This window comes from Anopheles nili, chromosome 3 (assembly GCF_943737925.1).
Source record: "Anopheles nili chromosome 3, idAnoNiliSN_F5_01, whole genome shotgun sequence".
Lineage (NCBI taxonomy): Eukaryota > Metazoa > Arthropoda > Insecta > Diptera > Culicidae > Anopheles > Anopheles nili.
The window spans coordinates 54,651,139-54,670,072 of record NC_071292.1 but is presented as its reverse complement, the minus strand read 5'-3'; the positions used below and the strand labels follow the sequence as shown (position 1 = coordinate 54,670,072).

Here is an 18,934-nt window from a genome sequence, read left to right as displayed (position 1 = left end):
CACTTTATACAAAGGCATTCGGATGGCAGGAATTGGGTCACGATGTACAATGTTTTACAGTTAAATTCAAAATTTACTTCATAAAACGCTTTTAAATATTTGAAAAAGCAATCTTCAAGCATATTTCCTTTAAGAACAAACAACTGATTCAGTTTCGTTAATGTGTTAGTCGGTTAAAAACGGCCTACCAAGAATTGTCGCCATTGTGACCCAAGAAACGAATCGCACCTGTCAAGTACGCAACAGATCGATTTTGTTATGAAATTTTGTTCAATCAGCTGTTGGTTTGAGAACGTGCAATAATAAGAGGTAAGTGCTCAACAAGCATACATTCTATATTATTTATATGACAAACGTGGAATCTATACCTTTGTTTTGCACTAGGGTCTATCATGCTCCGACAGGTATCATCGATGAAACGTGCATTTTTCGGGCACCGGTGGCTATCATCAACACCGGCTCCAAAAATAAATCCGGCTATACTAGCCAACATTAAAGCTTCTGATCGATACAAGCCTGGTGATAAGTATAATGGCTTCATCTGCGTCCAGGCACAGTACATCGCAGACTACAACATGACCGCGTATATGTTTCAGCACGAAAAGACCGGGCTCGAATATTTGCATATAGACCGACAGGATAACAATAACGTGTTCTCGATCAATTTTCGCACAACGCCATTCGATTCGACGGGGCTGCCCCACATTCTCGAGCATAATGTGTTGTGTGGTTCGCAAAGGTTTCCTGTCCGTGATCCTTTTTTCAAGATGTTAAACCGCAGCCTGGCCACGTTTATGAATGCAATGACCGGACCGGATTACACGCTGTATCCCTTTAGCTCGACAAATGAAACCGATTACCGTAATCTGCAGGCCATTTACATGGACGCTGCATTCCGTCCAAATCTGAAGTATCTGGACTTTCTACAAGAGGGTTGGCGCCTGGAGCATGCCGAGCTACAAAACCGACAATCTGAATACGTATTTAAAGGAGTCGTGTACAACGAGATGAAAGGCGCCTTTTCCGAAAACTCTGCGATATTCGGTCAAAAGTTCTTCAACAAGATCTTACCGGATCACACGTACGGCCACGTGTCTGGAGGCGATCCACTTGATATTCCTCAACTTCGGCACGAGGATTTGGTCAATTTCCATCAGAAGTACTACCACCCAAGTAACGCTCGCATTTTTAGTTATGGAAATTTCAACCTGGATAAAACGATGGCGTTCGTTGACGAACATTACCTGACGGACTATGAACGCATCGATACTCGTTATAGCGTGATTCCGCCGCAAACTCGTTGGACGAAGGCGAAGAAAGATCATGTGCGCTGCCGTTATGATACTATGGGTGCTCCGCTCGAGAAACAAAATCAAATCGCCATCGGTTACTTGATGACGGACATTAAAGATGTGTATGAAACATTTTTGATGCATATACTCACGGAGCTCCTAGTGAAAGGACCGAATTCATTTTTCTACAAAAATCTTATCGAACCGAACATTTCCGGCGGATACAACCAGCTGACGGGATTTGATTCACACATCCGCGACACGATGTTTGTGGTGGGACTTCAGGATTTGCCAGTGGAGGATTTTGACAAGGTATCCAAAATATTCGACCGCACGGTGGAAGAGGTAATCGAAAAGGGGTTCGAGCAATCGCACATCGAAAGTGTACTCCACAGTATCGAGCTCACAATGAAGCATCAGACAACCAAATTTGGCCTAGGGTTGCTCTTCAACCTAACACCACTGTGGAACCATGGTGGGGATCTGATACGAGCGATGAATGTTAGTGAGTCCGTTAAGAAATTGAGAGAAAATTTGGCGCAGAACCCAAAATATCTGCAACAGAAATTGGAGTATTACTTCCGTAACAACAGGCATCGACTTACTATGACAATGTCACCGGACGAAAACTACGAGAAGAATTTTATGGCTGCCGAAGCTAATAGCCTTAAGCAAAAGGTAGCCCAGTTGAACGAAACAGATAAAGATCGCATTTACAGGGAAGGGATCGACCTTTCGGACGCCCAAAAGGCACACCCCAACACGGACATTTTGCCGTGTTTGAAGCTGAGTGAAATCGAGAAAAAAATTCCCGCAACAAACGTCGAGCAAACACTAGTGGCAAACGTGCCAACGCAACTCTGTCGCGTGGACACAAACGGCGTTGTGTACTTTCGTGGCATTTTAGATGTAAATGGCTTGTCCCCAGAGCAGAAATTGCTTCTTCCACTGTTCAATACCATCGTCACACAATTTGGCACAAAGGGCATAAACTACCGAGAGTTCGATCAACTGATTAGCGCGAAGACTTCGGGCATTGGTTTCTCCACTCATCTTGTAGAGAATGTGCACAACATGCAGCAATATGAATTTGGGCTCTACTTCGGAACGTATGCGCTAGATAAAAACGTACCGGACATGTTCGACATCCTGCGGCGTATATTCAACGAACTCGAGATGAACGATGTCAAAAGATTTGAAATGCTACTAGAGAACTATCTATCGGACATGTCCGTTGGCATCGCACAATCGGGCCACATGTATGCGATGCAGAACGCAAATGGATTGGTTACAGAATCGGGCCGTTTGAGGGAACGGTTGATGGGCATTGAACATATGTCGTTCATGAAAGATTTAGCACAGCGTCATTCGGCGGAAGAAATTCTTAACAAATGCCGCTCTATTGCAAAGCTATTCGAAGAGTCCGGAATGCGCTGCGCACTTAACTTTACGCCCACCTCGGAAGATCAAGTGGTGGGCAATTACAAGTCGTTCATCGAAAACATTGCATTTCGAAGCACCGCTAAGGTGTGGAACGTTTCGGAACCGCTAGCGGAGGCCTCTTGTCGCCACACAATCATGAACATTCCTGTTAACTATTGCGCCAAATCTATTGTAGCTGTGCCATATACACATCGCCATTACGCACCACTCAAAGTGCTTGCAAAATACCTTTCAGCCAAGTACCTACTCCCCGTCGTGCGAGAACAAAATGGTGCGTATGGCGCAGGAGCAAAGATCACGTCGGACGGCTTGCTTAATTTTTTCAGCTATCGCGATCCCAATTCCCGTGTTACATTAGATGTGTTCGATGAGGCATTTGATTGGAATATACGCACCATCCCTCGGATGGATGAACAGACGCTGTTTGAAGCTAAATTGGGCGTGTTACAACAACTGGACGTACCGATTGCGCCCCGCGAGCGAGGCATGGATTTATTCCGGCAAGGAATTTCCGACGAGCTGTTCGGGAAACACCGAGCACAAGTATTGGATGTGAGCAAGGATCTACTGTTGGAAGTCAACGAACGTTATCTGAAACCAGGAGCCGTGGCAATCGTCGGAAGATCAGTGTTGGGACCAGAAAATAAGTCTCTCCCAAAGCAGGGCGAACGATGGACGACTTTTGTGTTGTAGAGTTAACGCCATAGAAGCATCGAAATTATAAAAATGTACTTTTTTCATTAAACTCCATATATGTGGTAAAATGTATTCATCTGTTCCTACATGGGTATAACCTGAATTTAGGTACGAACCATGTTAAACCGAATACAGTGCACCTACTTCGGAACAACTTTCTCCAAAGGAATCATGAGCGAAATTAATTATTTTAGTTTTATAGTAATTTACTTTAAAAATAAACAAACAAACAAAAATAGATTACAAAACCCGGATTTAAAAATGTCCTACTTTTTAATGGGGATTATTGATACCGTAAATCATTGCTGGTCGAAAACATATTTCCCTCCACCCTTTCGCGTGTTCCATAAATGCGAACGATGGAATGATGTGTAGTTGCTGTTTTTTCCCCTCTGAATCCGCGTTCACATCATCGGAAGTGTTCAAATGGAAGAAACAACTGCCGCACTCTCGTGCGTGGCAACATTCGAGCGTACTAAGTCGATGACGATTAAGGTTACTGATGCAAAATAATCACTCTCTACCTAAGGATAAGGAGGATGGATTTTCTTTTTTTTTTTGCTTCGAGCCGCTGTAGATTTAGCCTGACGGTTAAAACTTCGGTTCGTTATCGTTTATATCATCTCGGTCTTTAACTGGTGTGCATCCATTACGATTAATGCACACTGCCGTAAAATATTTTACTAAAATACAAAATTTCAAGCCAATAGCCACATTAAATATAGTAATAGCCATCAGTATTTAGCTAAGATGCACATTCGGATGGAGACATGTTTCTCCTTAAAAATCATAGTCATTGGTGCATAGGCCTTCCGATCGAAAACCTTCCTAGGGTGTTCGAAGGAACGCCTGCTTTGCACCATAATTCGTACATTAAATAGCATTGCTTTGGGGACGATGCAGACGCGACTATACCATCGGTGCTAAACGGTCACATTTGTTCTGAGGCGTCAATTTTTGCGACTACATCAAAAGCACGATGAATCCCAAATGATGGTTCCTTTTACTGATTATTATATCGGAAAATGGCCACACCGACCACTCCGATCAAGATTGTTCCCACGAGGTAGCCCCACATCATGATCTAGACAGAAGACAAGACAAAAGGAAAAAAGGTAATCATGTTACCAGTTAATTCGATCCGATCGTACGTACCTTAGAGGACTCATTGTTCTGCGCGGATGGCGCTACTTTTGTTTTTTGCTCTAATTTTTGCGCCTGACCTAACATTTTTTGATACAAATCTCTTTCATTTCGTGCCTCGCGCTTAGATTTTAAAATCAGCTTGGATAATTCCTATAAGGAAAAAAATTTGTTGAAATATTATAAAATAATACAATATACGTGATTCAAACATTGCAGACTATCCTCCAGATTAACACAAGGTTTGCTCTGCACTACCTACCGACTGGATTAGCTTATCGTCAACATCAACGGTAGCAGCCTTCTGAAGCAACGTGATAGCACCAGCTGTGTCTCCCTTTGCATCCATAATCTATCCGCGAAGAAGATAATTGCATAATTAAGCAACTAGCGCTAAAACGGACGTTTGCACACTACCCCATACCTTGCCCTTGCGAAATAAAGCCTTAGCATTGTTCGGTTGACACTTCAGCACGTGATCGACGGATTTCAGGGCAGCCTCGTGGGCTGATATTTTGAACTGAGCTAATGCGAGATTATTGTACACCTTCATCCGATCTTCCAATAAATCCTGTAGCTCCGTGGTAGACAACTGATAAGCAAAGAAAAGAACGCGTTAAGATGGTACACGATTTGAATTTGCTAAAGGGTTTGATTAGGGAAAATCTCTTTCGTCAAGATTTTAATCCTTGTTTTTTCACTCACCTGCACAGGATCGGCTGCGCTCTCCATCATACCACCGGCGCTGACAGTATCATCCAGATACTCTAATGCCCGCCGGTAGCTCTGTATTGCTAGATTGTACTCCTGGCGTTTCATCCAGAAGTTTCCACGTAACCGCTTCTTGTTACCAGTTTGTTTGCGCGAAGCATACGTTCGCGATTCAAGTTCACTCTCCTCCCGTATCGATACCAGCTCCACCGTGTATATTATGGTTGCGTTGCAAGGGACACTCTGTATCACCGGATCGTGTTCCGTTGGATCTTTTAATCCTTGTTCGCCATACGCGAAGCGTGCATTTACAGTCACTTCCGCGATTTCGCCTTCGTTCATTAACTTCAGCGCCATATCTAATCCTTGCACTACCTACGACCCCCACATAGAGCGCGAAAGAGATAGAATCAGTGATAATGCGTAAAACAACATGCTTATCGGACAATCGATGTGTTCACATACCTCCACATCGTCGATTTGCACCACGAAGTTGCTTTGTTTCTCAACCACGGTTCCATTCTCTAGACGCCCCGTGTAGTTGATGGTCACGAGGTCTTTGCTTTCTGGCCTCAGTTCGGATTGCCCTTTCTTGAGCACTTTCTTTAACAGTGTACCATTGCCCAGGATATCCATGGGATCCGCCACTTCACCCTCGGGCTCCTCCGTTCCATTTGATTTGCTCTCTGGTTGCTGTTTCATTTCCGTCTGTACTACAGGTTGTTCCTTTTGGGCAGATTTGGGTTCAATAGGTTCAGGTACAGAGGAGGCCAGTTCCGCCCGCTCTTGTTCGTTCAGGTTCGAAAGGTCCTCGAAAGAGCTACTGCTCGATTTTTCGGCGTCCATGGCGATAGAGATAAAAGAAAGGTGTTCTGAAACGAGAACAAAACTATTCTTCGAATACAATCCAATGATTAATGACGCTTATCTACTTTCCAGTAGAAGCAACCCGAAGGCTAAATATGTATGTTATTGTAAGATTTCATAAAACAGGCTTTCGCTTTGTGGTCTTAACTTTCTGCGCAATGACGTCGTCAAAAAATGGCACTCGAAAGAAGTTTCTATCCGTCCCGGATCATTATTTATCCCTAACAATTCACAACACTCTACACCTGATAGTGAATGCCTTTGTATAGTCTCGTTCGACACTCAAAACATTTCTACGGTCTTAAAAGGCTCAAAAAGTTGCAAAATAACTCACCAGCAACGGAATGAAGAGTTGCTACGCGTAAATTTTGTCGAAGAAAAACAAACGTATGTTGAGGAAACTCAACCTTTCATGACACTAGAACTCTATACTGCACCAAAGGTCAGCCAACCAAGAGCTTTGAGCTGTCACATCAGATGACATTTTTGCTTTCAAAAAACAGCGCAACAAAAGTAAAACGGTAGTTTATGCGATGGATTTGTATATCTTAAATTATTTCTATTCGATTGGGTCTTTAAGTTTTGTGTTTTTAATAAAAAATTGCATTCTCTAGGCATTCAGTTGTATAACATCTGTACGGAGTTACGATGTTTAGTTTCAGTATTACAACGCGAATAATATCTGATCACTATTTTGATATGATAATTTTCTTTTCAAAAACTAGATTCAAATTTAAATTTTACTCAAAACTACTCTAAATGAATATACTACAATAACAAACTGCGAATAATGAGAACACTTAAATTAGATGACTTTTTCACTGGGCAAACGGATCTAAGTTTCATTTTCATAGTGACAAGTCTTCTTGTTCTTCTTTCTGCGGCGATTGCCTCAATTTTCACATGTGCGTTTTGGTAGCTCCGGTTAAAAAGTGCAAATTTTATTGGTTAATCGTTATCTATTTACTTCCAATTCACGTAATTGCAGTGTAAAAAGCGGCGCGCCGGCTAGTGTGATATCAAGATGAATCCGGAAAAGCTGAAGAAGATGCAGAGTGAGGTGCGTATCGGCGGCAAGGGCATGCCTCGCCGTAAGAAGAAGATCGTCCACACGAGCTCGGCCGTCGACGACAAGAAGCTGCAGATGTCGCTGAAAAAGCTCGGGGTCAACACTATTCCCGGTATCGAGGAGGTTAACATGATCAAGAACGATGGTTCGGTGATTCACTTCAACAACCCAAAGACTCAGGCATCCCTGGCCACCAACACGTTCGCCATCACCGGTCACAGCGAAACGAAGATGATTACGGATATGCTGCCCAACATTATTTCTCAGCTCGGACCGGAAGGGTTGAACCAGCTAAAAAAGCTAGCCACCGCTGCGGTCGCCGAGGAAGACGATGACGTGCCGGAGCTGACGGAAAATTTTGAGGAAGTGTCGAAGAAGGAAGCCGAGACGAAGCAGGAAGCTGCCAGCTCGAAGGCGCCAGAAGTTCCTGCTTCATCCTAAGCACTTTAACAACACCTCCCGCTAGTATAGCCTGCACCGTTTCCCTTTTGCATTGCAGCGCAGCCTTTACTGGAAACGGGAAGCCGAGCGCAGTAAACAAAACGACAACATCAATAATACGGTTAATGTCTTTGCTCCTTAATAACAACAAACAGCCCCATCACAATTATGTCGCATTCGGCTTGTTGTACTCTGAATTCATCTTCATGTACTCTTAGCAACAGCCTACACTACGCCTATTTTTAATTTGGATAGTGTTTCTTTCATAAGCCATGATAATGGAATTGCTTTGTTGAACAACCAAGTTGTGCGGACAAGTTTCCTTGGCCGAAGTGTATGTTCGAGAGTATGGTGACATTTTAAGAATTAAACACTTATAATGTATCTCCGCCTTCATTATGTGACGGCGTTTTGAGATATGGTAACTGTAACGCTGGCATTTATAGTTATTTTGTCTTGGATGTAACGATGAGAAAGGAATGCGCTGCCGTGCCTAGTAGCGAAAGAACAAAATTCGAATAAAAATACCAAAACTATGTAAATTGACGTAACCTAAAGAATGATCATCTTAGAGGATTTTGTACATCTGTCTGCTGCTGTAATACATTACACATTTTGCATGGATTTGCTTCGAGAACCGGTCTGGAATTTTCGCTTTGATAGTCCGCAACAAACAGGCCAGATGAACAACAAATGGCAATGCGCAGAAAGTTGGGTTAGGTTGGCATCAGAATAAAGCGAAATGTAAATACAGAAGCTGTATCAACTAGCAAAATCAAACAAATACGAATGTATGACGCTTGTGAATCCAATAAATAATGCTGGAAAGAGTTGGTAAGCCAAAGTAGATTGTGGAATTTAAAGGAATAACAAATCTTTACGCGCATTCGTTTTTCTTGGCGGCAGCTGTCAAGCCGTGTTGCATGCCGGCAATCAGAAATACTAAAAATAGCCCGCAGTCTTTAGGCTGATGCTGCTCCGTTTGTTTTCCTTCTCGATTCCGGTTCCCACGATGCATACGGGACATACAGGGTCAAGTTTGAAATGCGGTTAACCGCATCTATGTTGTTTCATGTATTGATAAGCCGTCATAAACACTGTTCTTGCTATTATTGATTACATGATGACCAGATTATGCACTTGCGGGTTGCCTTGGTATATGTTTGCTTACTTCTGCATCGTGTTTGATATTTAGTGCGCGTGCCTGAAAGAGCTGATTTTGCAGGATCATTGAGGCCATGTGAGTCTGTAGGAGATGGTTATAACTAGGCACTGAACAGTCTACTGAAGAAAAACGAATGATACGGAAGTTATAAATCATAGACCGGTTCTCAGGCATGCAACAACGTTTATAACATATCCTATTTCATCTTTCCACAAATTTTTAATACTTTTAACATACATTGTATCAAATACACCCCAGTTAGACATCGTCATCAGTTAACATATTCTGCAGCATTGCCCGTTTGCAATCTCCTCGTTTTTATTTACAAGTATATTGGTCGTCTATTGTTTGTTTCAATAGTACACCTATTGTGTTTCTGTGTTATCTACGATGGAACCTTACTCTTTTGATTAGAACAATCCTACTTTTACCAAACTTGAATGTAAGTATGCTTGGTTGGTTACTGTGCTATGTATTCTTTAAATGTTTTTTGCATAGTTTTTATCCTATAGTTGACCGAGTACGGCATTCCCTCTTTTATTGACTGTCATGTTGGTTATTATCAAAAACGGGTTGAAATGTAACAAAACTGAACCGTGTAACATTGAGGATACGCTGCTTATGTAAATAATTTTCTTATTCTACTCCCGCTATCTTGTGTGTGTGTATTTCAACTCTCCTGCCGTTTGCTCAAGTCGTTCGACGACGTTGATTAACCTTTCTGATGACATTTCGGGACATGTGGTGATGGCAATGGTTCTTCCGATGACGACGACCGCATTGGTGCAGATTTCAACCGACATGTACATCAACAACCGTTACATAAAGTCATCGTAATCATCGTAGTCATCGTACTTGGTAGTATATTCGTTCAAAGTAGTCTGGAAAAGTATACAGTGCACAAGAGTTCGCTATTGCTTGCGCTCTTTGTTCAATTATTTTGCTTAGAAACGAGCTACTCACATTTTCTCCTTCGACACGCAACTTTGCTTTCACTTTGATGCCTTTGGTCTTCTTTGGTTTGTCACCTTTCTCGACCTTTTGCTTTTCCAAGTACAAGTTGTCTAATGTAGTTTTGGCTTTCCTGATATTGTTGGAGGATACTGTGGAGAAGAGACAGGAAAATGTCTGTTAATTCGCCTCGTTCAGAAAAAATATCAGCAGGATAACTTACAGCTGGCGAAAAGTTTAAGAAGCAGATCCTCCAAAAACCCTTGATATTCATTGCTCGCCCGATAATTGGAGAGCTTTTTACTAATTGCTTCGGCTAGTTCACTGAATTCCTCTTTCGTCGTCGGATGCATCCCATCGATGCCATTTCCGGTAGACATTGGCGAAATTCCTAGCGTTTCCATGGCTGTCTTGAGGTCGTTCTCTTCCTGAAGTTTCTGCAACCGTCGTTTTTGCGCCAACCGCTCTTCCGGCGTAAGATTTTCTTCCTCTTCTTCTTCTCTTCGAAGTCGCTCCAGTTCTTCTTGTTTCAGTTTCTGTAAATCAATATGTACATATCAGACTCGTTAATTTTAAAGGTGATAAACTAGCGGTTCTAGCTTTAGTTACCCCTTTCTCGAGCAGCTTCTGTTGGGTAGTTTTTTTCGGCTTAACATTTTTAGTAGGAGTATCTTCAAGTTTCTGTACATCTTTTTTCTCTTCCTCTTCCTCCTCGTCTTCCCAGTTGTCCTTGATAAAGCATACAGATGAAGCAAAAGGCAAGGATGTTCATTAACGGATAGACATTGTATTTGTATTATAGACACACAATCACGGAACAACCGACATCAGACAACTGGGCTGCAGCCTACTGACGTTAGCAGTGGTGGGAGTAGAATGGCTTTGGGGGTTGGGTTGAACGCTACTTACAATCGTGGGATAGAGCAATGCATTCCCAACTACTTTCTACTGGACTTATGCACGTACACGCATGCACTATAAGATTCACATACCTTTACATCATCCTCGTCCTCGCCAGCCCACTTGTTCACATCTGCCCTCGCAAACAGCTTCTCGTCCTTCTGTTCTGCCAGTGCTTCTAAAAATCACAACCAAGTTCATGCTACGTTAGTGTCGTATTATTTATAGTTTCCCTCTGCGTTGCATTACGGAGCATGATCCGTGGTGCCAAAGTTTGCCACCGTTTCACAAATTGCATCAGGATCACCGTCGTGGCATGCAATTCGATAGCGCTAGCAAACGAAGGAAATGTAGACGCTAATAACACTCTTACCCCAGTCTTCCTCCATCGTGCGAAAAGGGTGGCGAAATTTGCTTGCTTCACTATTTGTTGGCCAATTGTTGTATTCTTTCTTTGGGGAAAATCCTCTCCAAAATCCGAGCAAACGTCGTGGATGCTTTCGCCTTTTCTTTTAGTTCGTTTGTCGTTTTCCTCACTTTTTGACAGTACAAAGCTCACATGACAGTACCAGGTCCTGCAAAACACATCCTGTCAACATTCAAAGGATAAATTTAAAACTAAATCGAAAAGTATAAATGGTTTTTTTATGTCATATATAAAATCAACCATTTTGTGTAGCATGTTGCGATTTGAAATATTTAAGTAGTTTTAGTAGCTTTCTTTTGTGAGTACTGTCATCCAAGCGATTCCGATCTGTCTGAGAAATTGTATTGCTGCACCGATTGGACGTTTCTGTTTCCGCGGAATGAGTTCTGAAACGTCAGAGGAACAAGCTCTCTTTCCGGTTGCCAGCTTTCGCTTGGAAGGTTGTTTTCGGTGTCATCAAAATATATTTTTGATTAAGGTAAGGTAGTAAATGGATGATACGTTATACATTCTTTGTGTAATACACATGACTTCTTTCTAGTAGGCAGAAACGAGGTAACCAGCTAGTATGGCAAAGTCCAAGAATCATACCAATCACAATCAAAGTAAGTGATATGAAGCTGCAACAAGCTTTGCTAGCGACTGATGGTGTGACGATTTTGAATGGCTGTTTTCGTTCTTTTACAGACCAAAAGGCTCATAAAAATGGAATCAAGAAGCCCAAGCGCAAGCGTCATGAGTCCAAGCGTGGTGTAAGTTGAGCAAGACACAAACGGAATCTAGTGGTTACGGCGACTTATTTGACCATTGTTTTTTGTCCAATTGCGCTGTTTCAGATGTGCCAGAAGTTCCAGCGCAACCTACGATTCTCGAAGAAGGGTAATGTGTCTCATGAGGAATCGCTAAAGCGTGCCGAGGAGCGTAAAGCTAAGTACGCTGGACAACCTGCACCTGTGAAACTGTAGGAAGTACGATGCCGAACCACACCGTACCTTCTCCACTCTTGTACATGCACGATGTAGTATGTGGAAAAGTGAAGAAATAAAGCTACTTTAAAATTCTAACGAATATTTTATTCAGACAAGACCCCTTACTAACGAAAGAGGACATATGCGGTCGATCAATAAGATCACCGATCTCTAAATCGAATACTGCTATCAGTTATCCTGCTGTAAGGTTGCTCACACGTTGGATACTAGTTCTGAGCAAAACAGCTATTAAAGGGGATGTTAGTTTGAATTGAGAATTCGTTGCGTTTTTCAATTTGGCATCGACGTATTTCGTACATTTCTGCCCTGCTGTATACACACGATGTTGTATGTGAAATATGTGCGTGAAGAAATTAAGCTACTTTAAAAATCTCATAAATATTTATTAAGCACCTTACTAACGAAAAGAGCACATATGCGGTTAATCAATAAGATCACCAACCTCTAAATCGAATACTTTCGGAAATTCCCCTGCTGCATGACTGCTGACGGTTGAAGGATGCCTAGTAAGTTTACCTGTTTTTAGCCGTGCAGTAATTGTGGAAGATGTTAGTTTGAATTGTGAACCAGTCATATTTTTCACATCGACATCGGCGTTTTCCTCAATTACATGATCTACTCGGTCGTTTTCATCTAGAACAGTACGAGGAATTTTGCTTGTCGGTGGGTATCTACTGACTGACGACGAAATTCTTGACTTAGAAAAAATGGAATATTTGGTGCTGCTACCCTTTGGTTTATCATTTGTTTGTACAGTTGATGTCAACGTTGGGTTCGCGCTGAGACCTCCACGCATTAGCGGGGCTAACCCGATGCTGCTCGTTTTTACTCGCAAGTAAGGCGAATTGGAGGAGACAATTTTCCGCACCTTCTCCGACATGGGAGTACTTTTGTTAAGGTCTTGCATTGGCCGCTTACGGCGACCGTTCGGTTCCTGGTTGGGTGTCTTGTCGCCTTCACCAACTGGATGAACATCGTCACAGCTTTCGGTAGACGTATCGGCAACAGTTTTTTGTTGTTGTTGTTTGCAAAGCTGTTCTAATCGGTAAATTTCACTATCACATGTTGAAAGGTTCTCTTCGAGAGTTTTCCGTTTTCTTCGCTCTTCAACCAAATCGTTCTGCAGGCGTTTCAAGCGATCGGACTGTTCTTTGCGTTTGATTTCCTGTGCCTGTAGTTCACGCTTCAGAGCAGTGGCCATTGCAATAACTGAATCGCGGCTCATATCACTGACCAGCATCTGTTCGACTTCCTGCGCCGTCGCTTCAAGGGCTTGCTTCACCAAAACGTACGACTGTAATTTAGCCTTAGTGCATTCTAACTCTTCCTGAACTTTAAGAAGAGTCTTTCGATCGCCTCGCAACATGTCGATCTCATGTTTAAAAGCAAATATGCTCGTATTTTTTGCTCTTAGCTCTTCTTCTAACCCCAGCAAAGTTTTTCTCATTTTTTTCTGCTCTCCTTTATGCTCGGTCGTCTTTGCCTCAAAATCTTTCAAAAGTTTCTCCTGTTCACGAATTTTTAACGTCTGGTTGTCCAGCTTTTGCAACAACGTAGCGCTGTCTTCGGATGCGTCCAGATTTGTGGTGACATTAAAATAAACTTTGACTAGCCTCGGTTCGGTACATCTGTTTCGGCATTGAGGACACGATTTGGAGCTGAAAAAAGATACGATCAACATCGGTGGAATCTCGTGCTACGTACCGAATCCAGGGTGATCATACCGTTCAAGCCACTGTAGGAGGCACATATGGTGAAACATATGGCCGCAAGGTGTAATATTTACATCATCGGAAGGTACAAACATATCAGAACAAATTGGGCAAAGCAGGTTCATATTGTATGTGGTTCGGTATCAAAAATACATCAACTAAAAGAAGCCACCTTTTACGTTTTCCTCTTAAAGAAGTACAGCTGTAGCCTTCTACGATAACCTAATGTATAGTATTACCACAAAACCATCTCATCATTCAAAGATTTGCTTAAGATATGCACTTATATACAGGATTTTAAAATTGTTTCAAACTAAATATCTACTAAACAAGTCAGTGAGGGATTCCCTCCAAAACAATTGGCGGAATACAAATTAAGGCCTTTGACGTATATACGTCAGAATCATGCCGACATTTAAAAATCTCGAAATATCAACAGTTAGTTTTGCTGTTCCTTTATATTTCACCAAATAAAAAATAACGTTAAAAATTAATAATTTAAAATGTTTTTATTTTTATTGAATATACTTGGTTTATATAATTCATAATTTACCGTAAAGATAATTTATAATATATCGAGAAATCAACAGCAGGAGACACTTTGAATGCCATGAATATTAATTACTTTAATGAATTTCTCTGAAATGATGATGAAGAAGGGTTAACCAATTATATTGGTTATTATTTCACTCATAAATATAATGCTGGGGATAAATTATGCTAATACCCATCAAGAAATAATGTTGATCCTTCTCGGACAAACCGGTAATGGACGAGATTAGTTGTTTGAGAATGACCCCACCAATGTATCTTCGAAAGAGAGATTTATTTCATTCTGAATTATTTTAACGATATAATAATAAGGTTCAACTTAAAATAAAACTGGATAACACTATCTCGTGACAGTTTTGCACTTTGTAAAGCCATACACTTTTAATCCTAATCGACAACAAACAGTTGGAATGAGTATATCCCCATTTAAAATAATATTTAAAATTAAATTAAGTGTCTGTTTTAAAACTTTGATTCTACATACTGCCAGAGATCAAATCTTGAGTAAGTCTCGATCCTTATAAGCAATTTTGCACTGACCGTCCATATTTACTGTTGCAAAATGTTAAATGTTCCAACATAAATATTCGCAAAATGGCATTTACGTTCTTAATCGTTGCCCGATTAAGGTTCGCTTCGTTGTCTTCAGGTTTGTGCCAATACTTTGGAAATGGAACTGGGATCAAATGCAGCACCGGGATATCTGTGAAGCAAATCAGTAAAGTAAAGGGCATCAGAATGGATTACAATGAAAATTCTGTCGCATAACGTCTTACTTCTTTTCAAAAAAGGAAGATGATCGTCTTCAATGCGGCTGTAAAGCGTTTGATCTGGAAACATGGTATCACTCTTGGGGTCTTTCACGAGCAGCTTATTTTGTCGCAAACTGCTTTCGATTTTACTCAACCGTCTATGGTAATTCCGAGTGTTGGGAAAGAAATTATAAAACCTTGGATTCTCGCTACCGATTAAATCCAGCAGCACAAGCAGTTGCACACGGTCGATTTCGCGCATCGATTTCCCAAGTGTCTTTGAGACGTACGGGGCTGTGGTCCATTTGGTGGCCAAGTGTCTTGAGCCGTACAGAGAGTCTGTGGCGGACCACTTCCGGAACGCTTCTTCGCCGTCGAAGAACAGCAGCATCAGGCTGAGGTCGGTGTTGTTCTGCAGGAGTTTCAGTGCCGAATTTGTGGTTTTCGCAAGGTTCAGCATTATCGCGCAAGGAACAGCAGAGTCAACCGCACCCACGAAAGCGTGCTCCCGGAAGTACTTGCTATCGTAGTGGCAGGCCAAAGCGAGATACTTATCGGCGTTCGGGTTGAGCTTGCCAATAATGTTGGTGAACTTAAGCATCCCGAAGTGGGGTGCCTTTTGGTTGAACTCATCTAATTCGACGGTAAAACCCAGAGATTTCAGCTCTTTTACAATACTTCGCTTAACTTCGCTGTGGGTGGCCGTTCCAACGATTCGGGGCTTTAGGATATTTTTGAGGAGACTGTCGAAGTGTGATTCATTCGTCCTGGTTGACACTATCCGCATCTGTTCGAGTGTAAACTGGCCATAGCACTGAAAATTAAAAAAATCATACCCTTTTTTATTTTTTTTCATAATGACCGATGACCGTATCCTTTGCTCTTTATAAGCTAACTTCGTAACAAAACGTAAAGGACAATTTCTCTCTTTTTCTTTTCCTGGGCCTACTCAGCAGAAAATGATGATAATTTAAATGATATTTTTATCAACAAAAAGTTTGAAAATCATCGTTTGGTTACGTAAATATTGGAGACTCATTGCAGGTTCTTCAAGCTGTGACAATATGGAATATTGTCATATGGAATCGTTTCGAGGAAAGTACATTGACCTCTGCGTTTCACACATGAGACAATTTATGCTGCACCATGGAATGAATGTAATTGCATTCTATGCTAATGATACCTGGAAGCAACCATTTACAATATACTGTATGAATAATTCTACTTTCCCTCGACAACAATAGTTGATTTTGCTGCTTTTTCCTGATGCTAAAGGATGTTTTCGTTCATAAGCTTTGAATAAAGTACTTTAACCCAGTCATGAGTAGCGTTTTTTTCCTTTCCTAAGGATAACGAACAAGAAGAACGACTGCAAACAGCGCAAGGCACACGTGTTGCTTTGCAACCCCCCCGTGGAGACAAAACAACCCTGAACGGAGCCTAACGATAATGTATGCACAATCCCGTTTGTATGCCCCTATCAGCTGGAGGCCAAAACTGCTGATAGTCCTGTGTCTGGCTGACACAAACGCACTCGGAAATTTACGCAGCAATTTTCTGTTTTGCGAGTGGCATTAGGAATCCGGTTTAAATCGATAAACGTCTTATACCTGAAGTAAATCCCACATGAACCTTTTAAGCGAATATTGGGCTTTATGAGCTTATTTTCAAACCGCACGTTACAATCTATCACATTCCCAATACCATGGCTACCAGGTATCGAAAGTAAAAAAAAAGGCTCAAGAAGTGCCGTATCCAAGCAGGCTCAGCTGCAACTTCTCTCCACGCCACCCCAGGCTATCGGCAGGCTTCTTACCTGTTGAATCGGCAACACCGTGAAGGTCACGAGAAGGGAGGAAACGAATAGTAGACCCCACATTCTTCAAGCGCTATTCTCTTTGCTTATTGCTCTGAACCAGCACCACTAGCAGAACTTGAGGTTTTTGTAAACAGTTTACAAACTGATAGCGAACGATGACCGGCACCCTTCTACACCATCGCGCCTGCTATACGTAACGTACTTGTCGAACTGAGGGAATAATGTTCCCAATGTGTGATACTAAACCACCACGAATCCTTCGACTAATTCACCGCCTATCGGTGTTCGTAGATATATTCTGCCGCACGTACTGCAAACTTCACATCATGTTGCTGTTTAGCCAGCTTGATGGAGCTAGAAACACCACGAATTGCCCTTCATAACGTAGAAGGCACATGTTGCAAAACCGACCGTAAAAATCACACTGTCCGATCGGCTGGGCGCGAGTGAAAGTTATCCAACAACCGCGAGCGATGACGTGCAAACATTGAATGAACGCAGCACCACCGCTCTACTGCGCTTGTAAGTCATGCTGGCATGCTGGTGGGGCATACCCGTGGACCTGTTCATTCGTCCCGTCCATCGAATAGAAGGGGGGACAATTTCGTGTCTTGCTCCATCGCTTGGCGTGGCTTGCAGCAATGCATGCGAGGAATTTCCAGCCATCTCACTAAGCACAGCCTCCCTCGGATATACAGTGCGTTATACAAAAAAAAGTCATGAGAAATTCGACCCGGGTTTTACAAAAAAATAGTAATTTTTTTCTCCACTGTTGCACTATATAAATGTGCTGTTGGGGACAATTCTATTTTCGTGTGTTTTTCAAGCAGACATTGATAATTCACACAGAACAAATACAAATGAAACAATTCACTAACGATAAAAGGGAAAAAGTAATCAGTTCTCAATCGTTTTTTTTTGCAAAATGTAAAAGATCTTTTTTTTTTCGTTACGCCCTGTAGTACGGTTGAACACGTGGGTGACTAACCATGCATTATCGCGATTTAAGGACTACAAAGTGATAACGAGAAGAACGGCCGTGACAAATAAGCGAGTCCGCTTCAGGGAGGAAAAACGAGAGAGAGAGAGAGAGAGAGATAGAGTGAGCGAGAGAAGTAGAGCGCGAGAGACACCCGGGTGCAAAAGGACGAGCAAAAGAAAATCTTGCTCCGGGGATGAAAAACGGAATCGAGTTCCGAGACCGCCCGCTATATCGGAAATCAAGATGCCACTGCCGTGGGAGCATCATGCAGCGCAAAAGCGGGTAGCATCATCTTAAAATCGAACAAACAACACCATGGGCGGCAAAGGACCAAGGCAAGGATCGGGTGTTTTGCGGTAGTTGATGAATGGAAGGCGAAACGAGTCATGAAAACAGATTAAGGACGGCTCAAGGATACGGCAGAAGAGGGACTAGAGCTAAATGGGGTGGCTGATACGCCGAGGAATGTCGCCGTAAGATAGGACGTGGTTATGATGGTCGGTAATCGGTTGGGGGGAAGTTTTCCCGCCCGTGTACCATCTGCCCTCGGGCACTGCTGGAAATCCTTACAAATCATCTGTTATTGATGCCTGGATATACGGCACAATACGCACGAGGCGTGCAGCGAGTTTTATGCAACACAATATGAAATAGGCAAAACAAAACATATTCTATGTTTTGCTTTCTAAAAAACGTTATTTTTGAGTAAGCTGATTTAGAGAGCAAATTAATTTCAACATAACTAACTTCAACATTATCATCACATTTTCAAATATATCATAAATGTTCGATAATGGAACCGTAACCAAGGTTGACTGCCGTTGCGTTCGCGACTCGTAATTTACCACCTGCGGTTGTGTTTCGCGATGGGAGCATAAAATTAAATGTCAAATCCATTATGTTTGCGTACGATCGGTTGCTGCGTGAATCAAGCAACAAGGCGCCAAAAAGCGACTAGCCCATATTTGGCTAAGGGATCCGTCTTGTTCAGCTGATTTTTCATTGAGTGGCGCGATTAAGCAG

General features: G+C 42.1%; 7 protein-coding genes across 8 annotated transcripts; 3 read left to right on the top strand and 4 right to left on the bottom strand.

The window, feature by feature from the left end:
• Positions 1 to 296: 296 nt before the first annotated feature.
• Positions 297 to 3,499, top strand: LOC128725761 (presequence protease, mitochondrial). The gene is made up of 2 exons (XM_053819529.1): positions 297 to 309; positions 385 to 3,499. Exon 2 carries the CDS (start codon positions 393 to 395, stop codon positions 3,426 to 3,428), a length of 3,036 nt encoding a protein of 1,011 aa, XP_053675504.1. The 5' UTR covers positions 297 to 309; positions 385 to 392; the 3' UTR covers positions 3,429 to 3,499.
• Positions 3,500 to 3,810: 311 nt separating this feature from the next.
• Positions 3,811 to 6,131, bottom strand: LOC128725763 (peptidyl-prolyl cis-trans isomerase FKBP8). Its single transcript, XM_053819532.1, has 6 exons — positions 5,751 to 6,131; positions 5,280 to 5,660; positions 4,999 to 5,166; positions 4,837 to 4,926; positions 4,587 to 4,727; positions 3,811 to 4,515 (listed from the first exon to the last, which is right to left on the bottom strand). The coding sequence occupies exons 1-6, from the start codon at positions 6,129 to 6,131 to the stop codon at positions 4,435 to 4,437; spliced, it is 1,242 nt and encodes a 413-aa protein (XP_053675507.1). The 3' UTR covers positions 3,811 to 4,434.
• A 906-nt stretch (positions 6,132 to 7,037) lies between these two features.
• On the top strand, positions 7,038 to 8,478 carry LOC128725765 (transcription factor BTF3 homolog 4). Its single transcript, XM_053819534.1, has 2 exons — positions 7,038 to 7,057; positions 7,141 to 8,478. Exon 2 carries the CDS (start codon positions 7,177 to 7,179, stop codon positions 7,660 to 7,662), a length of 486 nt encoding a protein of 161 aa, XP_053675509.1. The 5' UTR covers positions 7,038 to 7,057; positions 7,141 to 7,176; the 3' UTR covers positions 7,663 to 8,478.
• Positions 8,479 to 9,061: 583 nt separating this feature from the next.
• Positions 9,062 to 11,194, bottom strand: LOC128725764 (eukaryotic translation initiation factor 3 subunit J). The gene is made up of 6 exons (XM_053819533.1): positions 11,052 to 11,194; positions 10,771 to 10,856; positions 10,388 to 10,507; positions 10,002 to 10,314; positions 9,791 to 9,930; positions 9,062 to 9,708 (listed from the first exon to the last, which is right to left on the bottom strand). Exons 1-6 carry the CDS (start codon positions 11,065 to 11,067, stop codon positions 9,646 to 9,648), a joined length of 738 nt encoding a protein of 245 aa, XP_053675508.1. The 5' UTR covers positions 11,068 to 11,194; the 3' UTR covers positions 9,062 to 9,645.
• Positions 11,195 to 11,526: 332 nt separating this feature from the next.
• LOC128725766 (60S ribosomal protein L29) lies at positions 11,527 to 12,169 on the top strand. Of its 2 annotated transcripts, none has more exons than XM_053819535.1 (4): positions 11,527 to 11,583; positions 11,650 to 11,710; positions 11,793 to 11,857; positions 11,942 to 12,169. In XM_053819535.1, the coding sequence occupies exons 2-4, from the start codon at positions 11,674 to 11,676 to the stop codon at positions 12,068 to 12,070; spliced, it is 231 nt and encodes a 76-aa protein (XP_053675510.1). In that variant the 5' UTR covers positions 11,527 to 11,583; positions 11,650 to 11,673; the 3' UTR covers positions 12,071 to 12,169. The 2 variants fall into 2 exon arrangements, with proteins under 2 accessions (XP_053675510.1, XP_053675511.1); XM_053819536.1 differs by having other exon boundaries at positions 11,647 to 11,710.
• A 247-nt stretch (positions 12,170 to 12,416) lies between these two features.
• On the bottom strand, positions 12,417 to 13,931 carry LOC128725762 (E3 ubiquitin-protein ligase TRAIP). The gene is made up of 2 exons (XM_053819531.1): positions 13,819 to 13,931; positions 12,417 to 13,752 (listed from the first exon to the last, which is right to left on the bottom strand). The coding sequence occupies exons 1-2, from the start codon at positions 13,929 to 13,931 to the stop codon at positions 12,516 to 12,518; spliced, it is 1,350 nt and encodes a 449-aa protein (XP_053675506.1). The 3' UTR covers positions 12,417 to 12,515.
• A 720-nt stretch (positions 13,932 to 14,651) lies between these two features.
• Positions 14,652 to 16,989, bottom strand: LOC128724629 (glutaminyl-peptide cyclotransferase-like). Its single transcript, XM_053818352.1, has 3 exons — positions 16,927 to 16,989; positions 15,135 to 15,924; positions 14,652 to 15,061 (listed from the first exon to the last, which is right to left on the bottom strand). The coding sequence occupies exons 1-3, from the start codon at positions 16,987 to 16,989 to the stop codon at positions 14,877 to 14,879; spliced, it is 1,038 nt and encodes a 345-aa protein (XP_053674327.1). The 3' UTR covers positions 14,652 to 14,876.
• Positions 16,990 to 18,934: the final 1,945 nt, after the last annotated feature.

Bases quoted from the DNA above. Each gene is read 5' to 3' on its own strand.
- LOC128725761 (XM_053819529.1), top strand. From the start codon at position 393: ATGCTCCGACAGGTATCATCGATGAAACGTGCATTTTTCGGGCACCGG.
- LOC128725763 (XM_053819532.1), bottom strand. From the start codon at position 6,131: ATGGACGCCGAAAAATCGAGCAGTAGCTCTTTCGAGGACCTTTCGAAC. The intron at 5,661-5,750 runs GTATGTGAACAC...TGGGGGTCGTAG, and splicing joins TGCAAATCGACGATGTGGAG to GTAGTGCAAGGATTAGATAT. The intron at 4,927-4,998 runs GTATGGGGTAGT...CTTCGCGGATAG, and splicing joins CTTTATTTCGCAAGGGCAAG to ATTATGGATGCAAAGGGAGA.
- LOC128725765 (XM_053819534.1), top strand. From the start codon at position 7,177: ATGAATCCGGAAAAGCTGAAGAAGATGCAGAGTGAGGTGCGTATCGGC.
- LOC128725764 (XM_053819533.1), bottom strand. The intron at 9,931-10,001 runs GTAAGTTATCCT...TCTTCTCCACAG, and splicing joins TCTTAAACTTTTCGCCAGCT to TATCCTCCAACAATATCAGG. The intron at 9,709-9,790 runs GTGAGTAGCTCG...ATACTTTTCCAG, and splicing joins TGCGTGTCGAAGGAGAAAAT to ACTACTTTGAACGAATATAC.
- LOC128725766 (XM_053819535.1), top strand. From the start codon at position 11,674: ATGGCAAAGTCCAAGAATCATACCAATCACAATCAAA. The intron at 11,711-11,792 runs GTAAGTGATATG...GTTCTTTTACAG, and splicing joins TCATACCAATCACAATCAAA to ACCAAAAGGCTCATAAAAAT. The intron at 11,858-11,941 runs GTAAGTTGAGCA...GCGCTGTTTCAG, and splicing joins GTCATGAGTCCAAGCGTGGT to ATGTGCCAGAAGTTCCAGCG.
- LOC128725762 (XM_053819531.1), bottom strand. From the start codon at position 13,931: ATGAACCTGCTTTGCCCAATTTGTTCTGATATGTTTGTACCTTCCGAT. The intron at 13,753-13,818 runs GTATGATCACCC...ATCTTTTTTCAG, and splicing joins CTCCTACAGTGGCTTGAACG to CTCCAAATCGTGTCCTCAAT.
- LOC128724629 (XM_053818352.1), bottom strand. From the start codon at position 16,989: ATGTGGGGTCTACTATTCGTTTCCTCCCTTCTCGTGACCTTCACGGTG. The intron at 15,925-16,926 runs GTAAGAAGCCTG...TTTAATTTTCAG, and splicing joins CGGTGTTGCCGATTCAACAG to TGCTATGGCCAGTTTACACT. The intron at 15,062-15,134 runs GTAAGACGTTAT...TTTGCTTCACAG, and splicing joins TCTTCCTTTTTTGAAAAGAA to ATATCCCGGTGCTGCATTTG.